Here is a 12,826-nt window from a genome sequence, read left to right as displayed (position 1 = left end):
TTTACATGGAATGCCTTAAACCAGTCCTGGAGTCGGCGCCAATAGCCTAGTGGTTAAGTGCGCCGATATATAGCACCATGGTGCTCGCGGTGACCCAAGTTCGATTCCCGGCTCGAGGTCTTTTGCCACCCCTTCCCCTCTCTCTGCTCCCAATACTTTCCTGTCTGCAACCTCTACTGTCCTTTCCAATTAAAGGTGAAATCACCCCAAAAAATAAAAATAAAAACCAAAGTCCTGGAGGTCTGGTGTCCTGTAGATTTTAGCTCTAACTTGCCTGCATGGATGTGTTTAGAAAGCCTAATTAGAGCTTAATTAACTAGCCTAGGTGTGTCTGATTGTGGTTGGAACTAAACTTTGCAGGAAAACGGCTATCCAAGACCGAGGCTGTTTCTCAATATGCGCTCTTCAGCGGTCTTGCATCCTCGTGTTCTCATGCAACGTCATCATCAGCTGCCCAAGTTCAGTTCCAATACGCAAGACCGCAAGTACGGAGGACGCGTGAAACTTCCCGGATGTGATCTTGATATCGAGGACGCAACGATGCAGACTTGAGCACCGAACTCGCTCTGGAAGTCCCAGAAGTCATTGCGACTGGAGGTGGGAAGTTCTGCATTTTATTTAGATTTATTATTAAAGTTCAGAGATATTGTTTATTTACCTCAGGAGTTTCCCTAAATAAAACGGTGAAAGTAAACATTACCATGGACATCTTAATAAAGGAATAAACACATTAAGGGTGTTTGTTTGCTGAAATTCGTATTAAAATCTGTTTTATTCATATTGTGCAACATAGATTTATAATGTTTTTATGCAAAATATAAATTTTGAAAAGGGGAAAAACAGTAAATCGTTGTATGAAGGCTGAAATGTTTAAATAATTTACCATTTAAAAGACTTGAAGGTCATGTGACCATCAGGAAGAACGCAGCATCTCAATTCTCAAAGAACACATTCTCTGCCCTCGCGGTCTCCTGAGTTCGTTCTTCCGAGGACACCTGGCAAGACCGCTCTCCAGAAGAACACAAGTCCATTCTCTGCGTTCTTGGAATTGAGAAGCAACCCGAGTTTGGGCAACCCTGGCCTAGTTAATGCTTGATTGGCTACGTGTGTCTGATTGAGATTAGAGCTAAAATCTGCAGGACACAGGACCTCCAAGACCAAGATTGAGAACCCCTGCCCTAAACCCTTGAGCACTTGGGAAATACACTGTTGTGACGTCACAATCACATTGCATTTTTGGACATATAGGTGTTGGAGTAGACAAATGAATCAGACCTGCTCCTTTTGTCAAAATCTAGGCATCAAGGGTATGTCCATGTGAGCTTACCTTGTTCATTTAATAGAGTGGAATGAACTTCAAAATGGCATTGGAGATTCCCTGAGGAAACAAGGGAAGAGAAGTTTGCGAGTGGGCTGAACACAGACTGGGTATACTTGAAACTTTAGGCAGGTTTGTAATACTGGTGATACACAAGGCAATTTTTTGGGCAATATTGCTTGGCTGTTTTTCTAATAAGAATGGGCGACAGTAATGTATCTGTAGCTAATTTGCCTAAGTAGTCATCTGGTTGCTCATTTATGGCATTATTTTGCAAAGTTTCCCAGCAACATCGTTTAAAAAGTTGCCTTGTGTATTATCAACATTAAGGAGCTAAATGTTGTTGAACTAATCTCTGCAGGGAACCCAGCCATCTAGGACCAAACTTGGTGACCCTTGATTTAGGCATATCATCACTGTTACCAAATTTAAATTGAGTATATTTAACAAGAAAATACTACTTTGGACTTTATCTGCTTCAACCTTCCACAAAGAAGTCAACAGAGAAGTTCACATGCATGTTTAATCAGACATTACAGATACAGTGCATTTGTCACTAGAGGCCGCCAATGGACTGTATTATCAGTCATTGTTGTAGGGCTTGTTTTTGTCAAATCTCGCTGTTTTAGCCTAGTCTTAGCACCAACCTGAACTGATCTGTGGTTTTTAAGGGCGGTGCAGAGTGAAACAGGCATATAATGGCACATGGGGGCTTCAGAGTCAGCACTGGGTATTTTTGATGGAATTGGTTTGATATTTTTGGAGTCTTATGCACACAAACACATTTGAATAGTTTGTTGTGTTGTAAAATAAATGTAAAAGTCCATATAGAACCATAGAAAGTAACAAGTAAATGGGAACTCAATGCATTAACAATGTAAGGAAAGTAGGTAATATCTCATGATCCAGCAGAAAGTGATGTGGAGTGTGTTGAGTGAGGAATACAAAAACGGGTAGTCACAAGAAACACATTGAATCTCATATTAATGTTGAGTAATGCTGCTAAATTGCATCATATGTAGCTGACGCTAGTATTTTACTGAATGTAATACGCTGCTGACTCAAACTGATTTACTGAATTATCCACTGCAGCACTGTCCCCTGTGTAACCTTTTTTTAGAGAAATGAAACCCTTGAGTTCAGTTGGACAAAAACTGCTAAACTAACATAGACTTGTCATAGCATCTCTATATTACTGCTCTCTGGGGATCAGAAGTGCTTATTTTATCCATATTTGTAAGTCGTTTTGGATTAAATTGTCTGCTAAATGAATACAAGTAAACAATTTCAAGATCTTTATATATTATTAGTGGCAACCTGGTGCGTCCAAATTCTAAGGTGGTGTGCTGTGGTCACAGTGGCGTGAGGCCCCCCTGCAGGGATCGCTGACGGGGCCCCCTGATGAGGGGGGGAGGGTAATACGTCATACGTCAATTTGCATATCACTGACGTCATTATGTTCTACCGTTTCTGTTTAACAGCCTATGGTTAATAAAGGGGTATTTATAATTGCACTACACTTTATATAAGCATGTTTATTTAACTAAATTTATTGCTGTTTGAATACAGTATGTCATTATAGATATGTAGTGAATGTGCAGTAATCTCTCATATGAAATAAACTCAGACAAGTTCAGAAACTGTCACTAAAATATCTGTGATTGTGAACAAGAAAAGAAAAAACAGTCCAATTAAAATGTTAAAATAAAGTAGAAGCAGATCGGTTTGACTGTACAAGGGAAATACCTTCACACTGCCTGTGCTAAATCATTTGTCGTCGGTACGCAGAGGGGTGATCTGCTCTCGGGCTGCAGGTGGGAGAGGCTGCTGTACGAGGACTGACTGGGCCGCCTGTCAGTGCTGTGAGGCGGGGGAGGGGCCGGCGGCATCACACGCAGCTCGTTGAGAAGAGTAGGGACGGTACAGTATGGACAAATGACAGTCTAAAAAAAATCTCCAATAACACACAAAAAAGTCGCTAGATTTGTCGCTAGGGGGGTCTGAAAAGTTGCTAAATGTAGTGACAAAGTCGCTAAGTTGGCAACATTGGCGGCAAGCAATCAGAATGAAGTAGTCCACCGCTTGAGAGGTGTTCAGAGAACACAGACCTGTGAACTTTGGTTCCGACCACAGTTGTTCCCTAGAGTTTATTAAAAATCGCGACGACGCGGGGCCCCCTAATCACGCGGGGCCCCGCCCGCGGTGCGTGCCCTGCGGGCCCGTCCGCTACGCCACTGTGTGGTCACAAATTCATAGATTGCGAATTGTGTATTATTTAGATTTTAGAGAATGCATCGTGATTCTCTTTGGAATCAATTTTAATATTTGGAATTTGATATTTTGAATTAGCTAATCAGCAGATAGCGTTCTAGACTGGTTTTAAACAGCAGACTATGCTCTAGGCTAGTTTTAAACAGCAGAGGGCGCTCTTGGCTTGTTTTAGACAGCAGGCAGCTCACTAGGCTAGTTTTAAATAGCAGATGATGCTCTAGGCTAGTCTTAAACAACAGATGTCACTCTAGGCTAGTTTTAAACAGCAGAGGGCGCTCTTGGCTAGTTTCAAACAGCAGCCGTTCCTCTAGGCTAGTTTTAAACCTCAGATGTCACTCTAGGCTAGTTTTAAACAGCAGAGGGCGCTCTTGGCTAGTTTCAAACAGCAGCCGTTCCTCTACGCTAGTTTTAAACAGTAGATGGTGCTCTAGGCTAGTTTTAAATAGCAGACTGCGCTCTAGGCTAGTTTTTAACAGCAAATCGAGCTCTAGGATTGTTTTAACAGCAGAAGACGATCTAGGCTTGTTTTAGCAGCAGATGGCCCTCTAGGCCAGGGGTTCGAAGGGCGTACTCGCACTATGTTTAGTTGCCATAAACTGGACCAAAGCACTCTTGTCCACCCTCCCGTCTTTTGGTTTGCTGAAGGTGCAGCTGTCGTGCAGTAAGGGGTTTGCGTCTTTAATAAACTAACATAGTTTATTTATTTATTGATAAATCCATATTAAACAGTCCCTTAAAAGTCACATATCCCTTTTAGTTTCGGACTCAGGCACGTTTTGCACTTACACACAAGCCTACTGCGCCAAAGCCCAAGTGAAACGCGCTCTGGCACACCTCTTCCAACCGAGCCTGGGCTGGCTAAGTGAACCGTGCCTGAGCCCGAGCACTCGCACTTCTCAAACGATCCGGGAAACAGGCCTGGGCATGGTTTGGATAGCATAGTGTGAGTACGCCCTCAATCTCTGTCCTAGTTTTCTGGTGTCCTGCAGATTTTAAACAGAGAAGTTCATTCACAGGCGCGCGCCCACCCTCTCTGTGGTCAGCTCACAGTCAGCAGCTCACGTCAGAGATATCGCGGCCGCGAAGACATCATTACATAAAGACAGAAATGGCATTTTTGCATGAATTATACCTGATAAATACAGTATGTGACTCTTTCAACACCATTGGTGTTCACGTTGCTAAACAAGACATGTAAAACAATGTGAAGACTTGTGCAGTTGCCTTTTCTTCTCTCCTGAACTTAAAAATTTGATTGGCAGAATCGTAGAAATGCTGGATTAAAATCATCTAGGGTGTCGAATCGAGATCAGTTTTTTTGCAGCTCTAAATGAGAATGCATCTCGACTTTCCAAGATGCGTCTTCTTGAATATTGTATATTATTTGCAGTCACACAGGGAGCCAGTAGCCCCTTTCACACATACAGACCTTTCCGGAAAATTACCGGCAATTTCCGGAAAGGTTGTATGTGTGAAAAGGCCCTTTTTGAAAATACCGGTAAAATCGTTCCGGCTATTTTCCAGAAAGAGAAGTTGTAACATTACCAGTAAATTGCCGGAATGCTGCCCTGTGTGAATGCAGAAAGAAGAAAAGAGCGGAAAGAGCGCGTGCACATCTAGAACTTCCTGACGTGAGACGTCTACTCTAGCCAATCAGAACAGTTAGACGCATTCACGTCCGCGCGGTTTATGAAAATAAAAGTCTTTAAATGTTTTTCCAGACACCTTAAGCTGCTAGACGTTAGTCAGAGGACATTTATATGTTTCTTCTTAATGCCAACTGTGTAAATAATTATTGATAAGATGCTTATGATAAGCCGTTGTTTGTTTACCTTCAAGCTCCGCTTCCTTCAGTGGCTTGACGCAGTGCTTCAGCTGGTGAGCGCCAGCTCAGCACACACACATACCATGCAACTTACATCTCGACGTGCGAAAGTGTTTCTCTATATGTTTTCATCGAAGTTGTTCACAATACTTTTCCATCCACAGAATTTGTAATGTAGTCAAATGTTTACAAATACAAGCGCTGCCGTTCAGAGCTTATTTCTGGTTAATGTTGTCATAATTTACCGGTATTTTGGAATGGATGTGTGAATGGAATTTTCCGGAAAAATTCCGTAACGTCCTCGCCTGTGTGAATAGCTTTTTTTTAAATTACCGCTTAAGTCGTTCTGGAAATTTTCCGGATATTTACCAGTATCACTGTGTGAAAGGGGCTATTGTTAACTTGCAGGAGATTCCTGTGATTATTTTTTTATTTTTATTTTTTCAGGAGAAGTGGGATATTTCTAAAAGTGCCATAGTAGTAACTTATTTATACTCTCTTCCCTGTATAGGTGTGGCAGCCGTCCCTCCCTAATGCCTGTTTCTCCAGGCTATGCTCGCCTTAAACAAAATGAGCCTATGAACTCTCTGCGCATCTCTGTTGGCGGGCTCCCGATGCTGGCCTCCATGACCAACACCACAGACTCCCGCTTCCGGATCAAATGGAAGGCTATTGTGGTGGTGGCGTCAGCGCTATTCCTCGTCCTCCTCATCTACATGCAGCTTCTGCCCTTTCACCCTCAGCCAGGCAGCAGGTACAACTTGAGCTTGAAACATCGGAAGATGAGCGATGAGGAGGGCTACAATTACACTTACCCGCTCAGTCCACCAGAGCGGACGGCCCAAGGCATACGCTACAGAATAGGGGTCATTGCTGACCTGGACACAAACTCGCTCAGTGACAAGAAGCTGACCTGGTTCAGCTACATGCTGAAGGGTCACCTCCTGGTGTCGGAAAGTGGAGATACAGTGGCGGTCGAATGGGATCAGGAAAGAGTGGTCTTGGAAAGCCACCTAGCAGAGAAAGGCCGGGGCATGGAGCTCTCGGAATTAGTAGTGTTTAATGGCAAACTGTACAGCGTGGATGATCGTACAGGTGTAGTATATAACATTAAAGGACTTAATGCGGTGCCCTGGGTCATACTGCCAGATGGTGATGGCTCCGTTTCAAAAGGTGGGTGTTGCTCTATTATCCTCAAGGACCCTGATATACTTCAAACTAAATTGAAGAGTGAACAGATATTATGGAATTACCTTTGAGCTACCATTGATCTATGCGATTGCTTAATTGGTAGATGGATTGGTAGATTTTTTTTGAGCATGATTTACATACAGCAATAAAATTTGGGAGATTGCCAAAAAGGCCATAAGGGTACAGCATGGTTGGGTATGATGCCGTTTTGGGGGCTTTCTACTGCGTTCTATACCTAGTACTTTTTTAGTACCACCTTGAGAGATGTTCCAAGCGAACCATACCATTACCTAAACAGGACGTATACACACTGATTCATCTAAAAGAATCATCTCTACCCATTTATTCTACCATCTGTTATTAGATTACTGAAACAAGACACCAAACCCTCTATATTTAGGTAGTCACTGCTCAAGAACACCATTTCAGCAACGATATCAATAATCTTACCCACTTTAAGCAGTACTTAACTGCAGTGGAAATGGTAATGCTAACTAGGCTAATTTAACATAGTAGTTCTCAATCCTTCCCACCCCCTATGCAAAACATGCAATGTTGGGGGGGCCCAGAAATGTTGTTGAGAACCACTGGTTTATAGGAAATACACTTGCACAAGTGTAGTTTATTTATAAGCTAATTTGGAGAGGATCATATGCTTATGATTGAACACAGCTGGTACCGCATCAACTCTCTATATTGCACTAATCAGACGAATGCAGACACACTATAAATAACCAGAGCTTTCCACTCCAGTCATCTTCGTGTTGAAGAAATTCCCCCTTCCACCCCTTCTCCCCTTCTCTGATAGGGCAGCACGGAGACCAGTGGTTAGCACGGTTGCCTCGCAGCAAGAACGCCACTGGTTCTGCCCTCACCAGGCCAGTTGGCGTTTCTGTGCAGAGTTTGCATGCTCTCCCCGTGTTTGTGTGGGTTTTCCCCGGGTTTCCTGGTTTCCTCCCACCATCCAAAGACATACACCAGAATTAAATTGACTACTCCAAAACAGCATCTTAAGACAACTCTTAGCCAGATTTATCTCAGCACGTTCACAAGCAGGGGAGTTCTCGAGACCCACCTGAGCTCAAACTCCCCTCTTGCCCTTCAAACCAGAGGGAGCCTCGGGCTCAAGTATATTCTGAGCTCAGGGCTCTCTCCTGGGACGGCATGCCAAATACACTTTATTATCAATCATCAGTTAAGTGTGAGCTCTTGAAAACACATATTTACAACGGGTGTCACGATTTAGATTTTAAATCAAAATCGATCGAAATTTATGCTCAATTTCGATTATCGAATCAAAAAATAGAATTGTCGATGCTGCCACGCCCCCATGTCACGTCAGCTTGGCTTGCCAAGCGGGAAAAAAACACGCTTGTTGAAGTGCTGCAGAAGCAGGAGACCCGTCGACAGAGCTTAAACCCTCTCCTCTTTCAATGAAGTCGCCGGTGTGGAAGTATTTTGGATTTCCAGTGAGTTATGTTGACAACGTTCGTGTTGTCGGCAAAAAAACACAGTTTGCAAGATCTGCTATGTACGTATTAGGGTTGGGCCGATAGACAATGGGCGCATTGTGATTCTCCGCCCCGCCCCCGTTGCAAATCCGCTCGCGAAAAATACACACTCAGTCCCTGTTTACGCTAATATGTCTTTGTTTTTAAATGGCATTTTAGAAAGACAACGATCCACATCCACAGTGGCATTTAGCATTTCTGAGCAGTCCTCAGTGCTCTAAAACAGTAAATGTTACTCGACCTTTTTAAATATCTATTTTGCCCCTAACCCAAGAAGGAGAGCTTGGTTTGAAGTATATCAGGACCTTTGTCCACCAAAATGGTAGCCTGTAGCATTGCCTCTCTCTTAACCATCTGGAGGTTTCACTGGTTTAATTCAGTTTTGCTTGTTCACCACTCTCCTACACAGGGTTTAAGGCAGAGTGGCTTGCAGTGAAGGACGAGCATCTATATGTGGGGGGTCTGGGCAAGGAGTGGACCACCACCAGTGGAGAAGTGCTCAACAACAATCCTGAGTGGGTGAAAGTGGTGGGATTTCATGGAGATGTGGAGCACCATAACTGGGTTCCCACGTACAACTCTCTCCGCAGCGCCGCAGGCATCAGTCCACCCGGTAAGCAACATCCTCTGTGTCTGTAGGTAATTGTGAGTGAAAATTTAAGTGAAAGTTTTTGTGATCAGTGGTTTAAAAGTGATACTGATGATGATGATGATGATGATGATAACGTCTAGATATATTTAATGTTCCATGATACACTTTGTAGGCGACGCAGTGGCGCAGTGGGTAGCACGTTCGCCTCCCAGCAAGAAGGTCGCTGGGTCGATCCTCGGCTCAGTTGGCGTTTCTGTGTGGAGTTTGCATGTTCTCCCTGCGTTCGCGTGGGTTTCCTCCGGGTACTCCGGTTTCCCCCACAGTCCAAACACATGCGGTACAGGTGAATTGGGTAGGCTAAATTGTCCGTAGTGTGTATGTGTGGATGTTTCCTAGAGATGGGTTGCAGCTGGAAGGGCATCCGCTGCGTAAAAACTTGCTGGATAAGTTGGCGGTTCATTCCGCTGTGGCGACCCCAGAATAATAAAGGGACTAAGCCGACAAGAGAATGAATGAATGAATGATACACTTTGTCTAGCTTATAAGGCATTGATGTAGAGCACATAAGGCATTAATTCACTCTTTTTTTTTTCAGCTTAGTCCCTTTATTATCGCCAACTTATCCAGCATATGTTCTACGCAGTGGATGCCCTTCCAGCTGCAACCCATCACTGGGAAACATCCATACACACTCATTCATACACATACTCTACGGCCAATTTAGCGTACCCAATTCACCTGTACCCCATGTCTTTGGACTCGTGGAGGAAACCGGAGTACCTGGAGGAAACGCACGCAAACGCAGGGAGAACATGCAAACTCTACACAGAAATGCCAACTGACCCAGCCGAGGCTCGAACCAGCGATCTTCTTGCTGTGAGGCGAAAGCGCTATCATGCATTCAAAGTGGTATTAAGTCAGACTTAACAATTTTGCAGTTCTGTGTTTATATCTCTAATTGTGAGTTTCTATCTCTCAACTTGCGCTTCGCAATACTCGTTTCACTTGTCCGACAAGCTTTCAGTATCAGCAATGGTGGTCCCCTATCAATTAGTGCACTCTCCAGGGAAATAGTAAATAATTTTCCTGGAGTTAAAAGTGTTCAACTACAAACACGGGGGACACACCAGACTAGGGGGTGGTCAGCCCTGTTCCTGGAGATCTACCTTGATACAAAGTTCAGCTCCAACCCTGATCAAACACACCTGAACCCATTAATCAGGAGGACCTGAACAGCACTTGTTAATTATAGACAGGTGTGTTTGATTTAGATTGCAACTGAAATCTGCAGGAAAGGTAGATCTCCAGAAACAGGGTTGATCACCCTGCACTAGACCAACAGATAGGTGATTAAGGGGTTTTGGTAAAGACTGTGGGGCTTTTCTTATTTAACTACATAAGGAGGCATGAGATGCAGTTTGGGAGTCCAGATGCTCAAGATAGTTATGGAGATAATAATACTGGACCACTTTGATGATGGACTTTGGCTGAGGGATTTTTGAAAGACTAACATGTGCAACGTGCTCTATATATATATATTAGCAAAAATTGGTACAATTGAACAGCATTATTGGACAAAACAGCAGACCGACCACGTTGCACAAATTCTTGAATGTTGTTTTGGTCTTTCATAAATCCCTCAGCCAAAGTCCATCATCAAAGTGGTCCAGTATTATTATCTCCATTACAGTCTTGAGCATCTGGACTCCCAAACTGCATCTCATGCCTCTGTATGTAGTTAAATATAGGAGCTGCTCCAACAAAATCACACAACTTTTTTGATGTGCATGATGGGATTTATTCAGTAAATGTGTTTCTATCATAGTTTATGCAAGTTTTTCTTACTGTATTAAAAATTCGTTCTACTCAGTTGCAAGAATTTTCTAAATTTGCGCACTTATAGGTGTTTCTATTAAGCATTGCAAAATGCAAAATGTGTTGGTGGAAATATTGCTAATGGTTATCATAGTTCCCAATATGCTTCAAAATATGAGTTCAACAAAAAAAATAAGAGCATTATAAGTCTGAAACCCTTTTAGGGTGAGTAAACTAGAATTGTTTAGGGTAAACTCGCTTTTAAAGAGTGCTTCTCAACCATGTTCCTGAAGGGCCACCAACACTGCATGTTTTGAATGTCTCCTTTGTCTGTCACAACCATTACGCCCCATTCACATGGGGCTTCAGCATCAACGCTTGACTGAAGGCGTGTCTGAAGTTGGGGCTGAAACGATAGTCATAGAAGCGTCAGCCAATGAAATTAGTCAGCAATAGGCCACTGTCTAGCTGGTGTATTTGCATACAGTGATCTGATTGGCTGGCGCTTCCATCGGCGCTTGAAAAGTTGAGCTAGTCCCAACTTTTACAGCGAGCAACGCCTCTGAAGTGTCGCCAACGGATCCACAATGCAGTTCGGCAACGCCTGACGTCATCCATTCAAAGTGAATGGGAAGCGTTGGGGCTGACGGCCCGTGTGAATGGGGAGTTACAGGTATTTCAGTTTGTGCTAATGGGCTGATAATCTGAATCAGGTGTGTTTGGTTAAGGAGACATAGGCTGCATCCAAAATCGCATTCTTGCATACTATATTGTATGCTATAAACAGCATACGAGCCGAGTAGTATGTCAGAATTCATAGAATTTGACAAATAATATGCGAGAAGTACCCGGATGACTTACTACTTCCGGCGAGATTCTGAAGTGGGCATCCGATGCACTCTACACTATCCCATGATGCCCCACGAGAGAATTTACGGATGGGAGTGAAGCAATGCAAACGATGCGGGTAGGTCACATGATCATGACAAAATGGTTAATGTAGTACTGTCGAGTTCTACTCGTACTACTCACATTCATATTGTAAAGAATGTACTTTTGTACTTTTGTAACAGTCGAGTAGTAAATTTAAATTCAAATGCAGTACCAACTGTTTAGTTGGCGATTTTGAACGCAGCCATAGACAATGGTGGTCCTCAAGGGGCTTTGGTAAAGACTGTGGGGCTTTTCTTATTTAACTACATACGGAGGCATGAGAGGCTGTTTGGGAGTCCAGATGCTCTAAGCAGTTATGGAGATAAAAATACTGGAGCACTTTGATGATGGACTTTGGCTGAGGGATTGTAGTGGTTGAGAAACACTGCTTTAAAAGACATGTGAGATTCATTGATATTCAATTCTCTGTGTGTTCTGCCCAGGATACCTCATCCATGAATCTGCAGCCTGGAGCGACACTCTGCAGCGCTGGTTCTTCCTGCCGCGTCGTGCTAGCAGCGAGCGATACGATGAGACGGCCGACGAGCGACGCGGCACCAACATAATGCTCAGCTGCTCGCCAGACTTCCAAGACATTAAAGTGAGGAACGTCGGGCCCCTAAACCCTACACACGGCTTTTCGTCCTTTAAGTTTGTGCCCAACACAGACGACCAGATTATTGTTGCTCTGAAGTCAGAGGAGGACGCTGGGAAAATCGCCACCTACATTGTGGCGTTTACCCAAGATGGCCGAATTCTGCTACCTGAAACTAAGATCGGGGATGTGAAGTATGAGGGACTTGAGTTCATTTAGTGTCTGGACGTATTTTCATGCCAAGGATTGGTAAATGCCTTCTTCTAGGTGATGTACATCTAGATTTGGGCATTGTAAGGTTAAGAATAATGCCAAGTGTCTGATGGCAGCCAAAATGTGGTTGTAAATATCGACTCTTAAAATTAAAGTTGACTCTTTAATTATTTTAAATCACCTGTCGGAGCCTTCATCAAAAGTTTTTTTTATTGTTTGCTTCTCTGTCTTTTTCGAGGTTTAGCGTTTCACGCCAGCACTGTACTTACAGTGTAATGAATGTAACAGATTGGATGAAGTGACAGACTCGAATAGTTTACCCTACAAACATCACTGCAGTTGCCATGTGGTTTTGACGAATGTCTTTTTTTTTTTTTTACTGTGAATTGTTTTGTTTTTTACTTTATTGACAAGTGTCTTAAACAGATCAGTTACTTTTTAAAAAAAATCTATAAATCTGAACTGTCACAAAATGAACATCATGTTTCATCGATTCACCAGAGCTATTTATTTGTTGTTGCTGTATTTTGTTTCTGAAGATTGAAGGTTCATAAGAACGGCA

At 43.2% G+C, this 12,826-nt stretch overlaps 1 protein-coding gene across 3 annotated transcripts in view; it reads left to right on the top strand.

The window, feature by feature from the left end:
- The window catches only part of cant1a (calcium activated nucleotidase 1a), a 17,458-nt gene extending 4,632 nt beyond the window's left edge, over positions 1 to 12,826 (top strand). For 2 of the 3 annotated variants that reach the window (NM_214743.1, XM_005171642.4), the window contains exons 2-4: positions 5,926 to 6,587; positions 8,526 to 8,729; positions 11,900 to 12,826. In NM_214743.1, the coding sequence (NP_999908.1) occupies positions 5,948 to 6,587; positions 8,526 to 8,729; positions 11,900 to 12,270 (1,215 nt within the window). In that variant the 5' untranslated portion in view covers positions 5,926 to 5,947 and the 3' untranslated portion in view covers positions 12,271 to 12,826. Of the gene's footprint in view, positions 1 to 325; positions 598 to 5,925; positions 6,588 to 8,525; positions 8,730 to 11,899 lie in introns of those variants that run through there. The other variant, XM_073938354.1, reaches the window with a different exon arrangement.

Source organism: Danio rerio, chromosome 3 (genome assembly GCF_049306965.1).
Source record: "Danio rerio strain Tuebingen ecotype United States chromosome 3, GRCz12tu, whole genome shotgun sequence".
NCBI classification, from domain to species: domain Eukaryota; kingdom Metazoa; phylum Chordata; class Actinopteri; order Cypriniformes; family Danionidae; genus Danio; species Danio rerio.
Note: the sequence above shows the minus strand (reverse complement) of the source record. Positions and strands in the feature narration are given on the sequence as shown.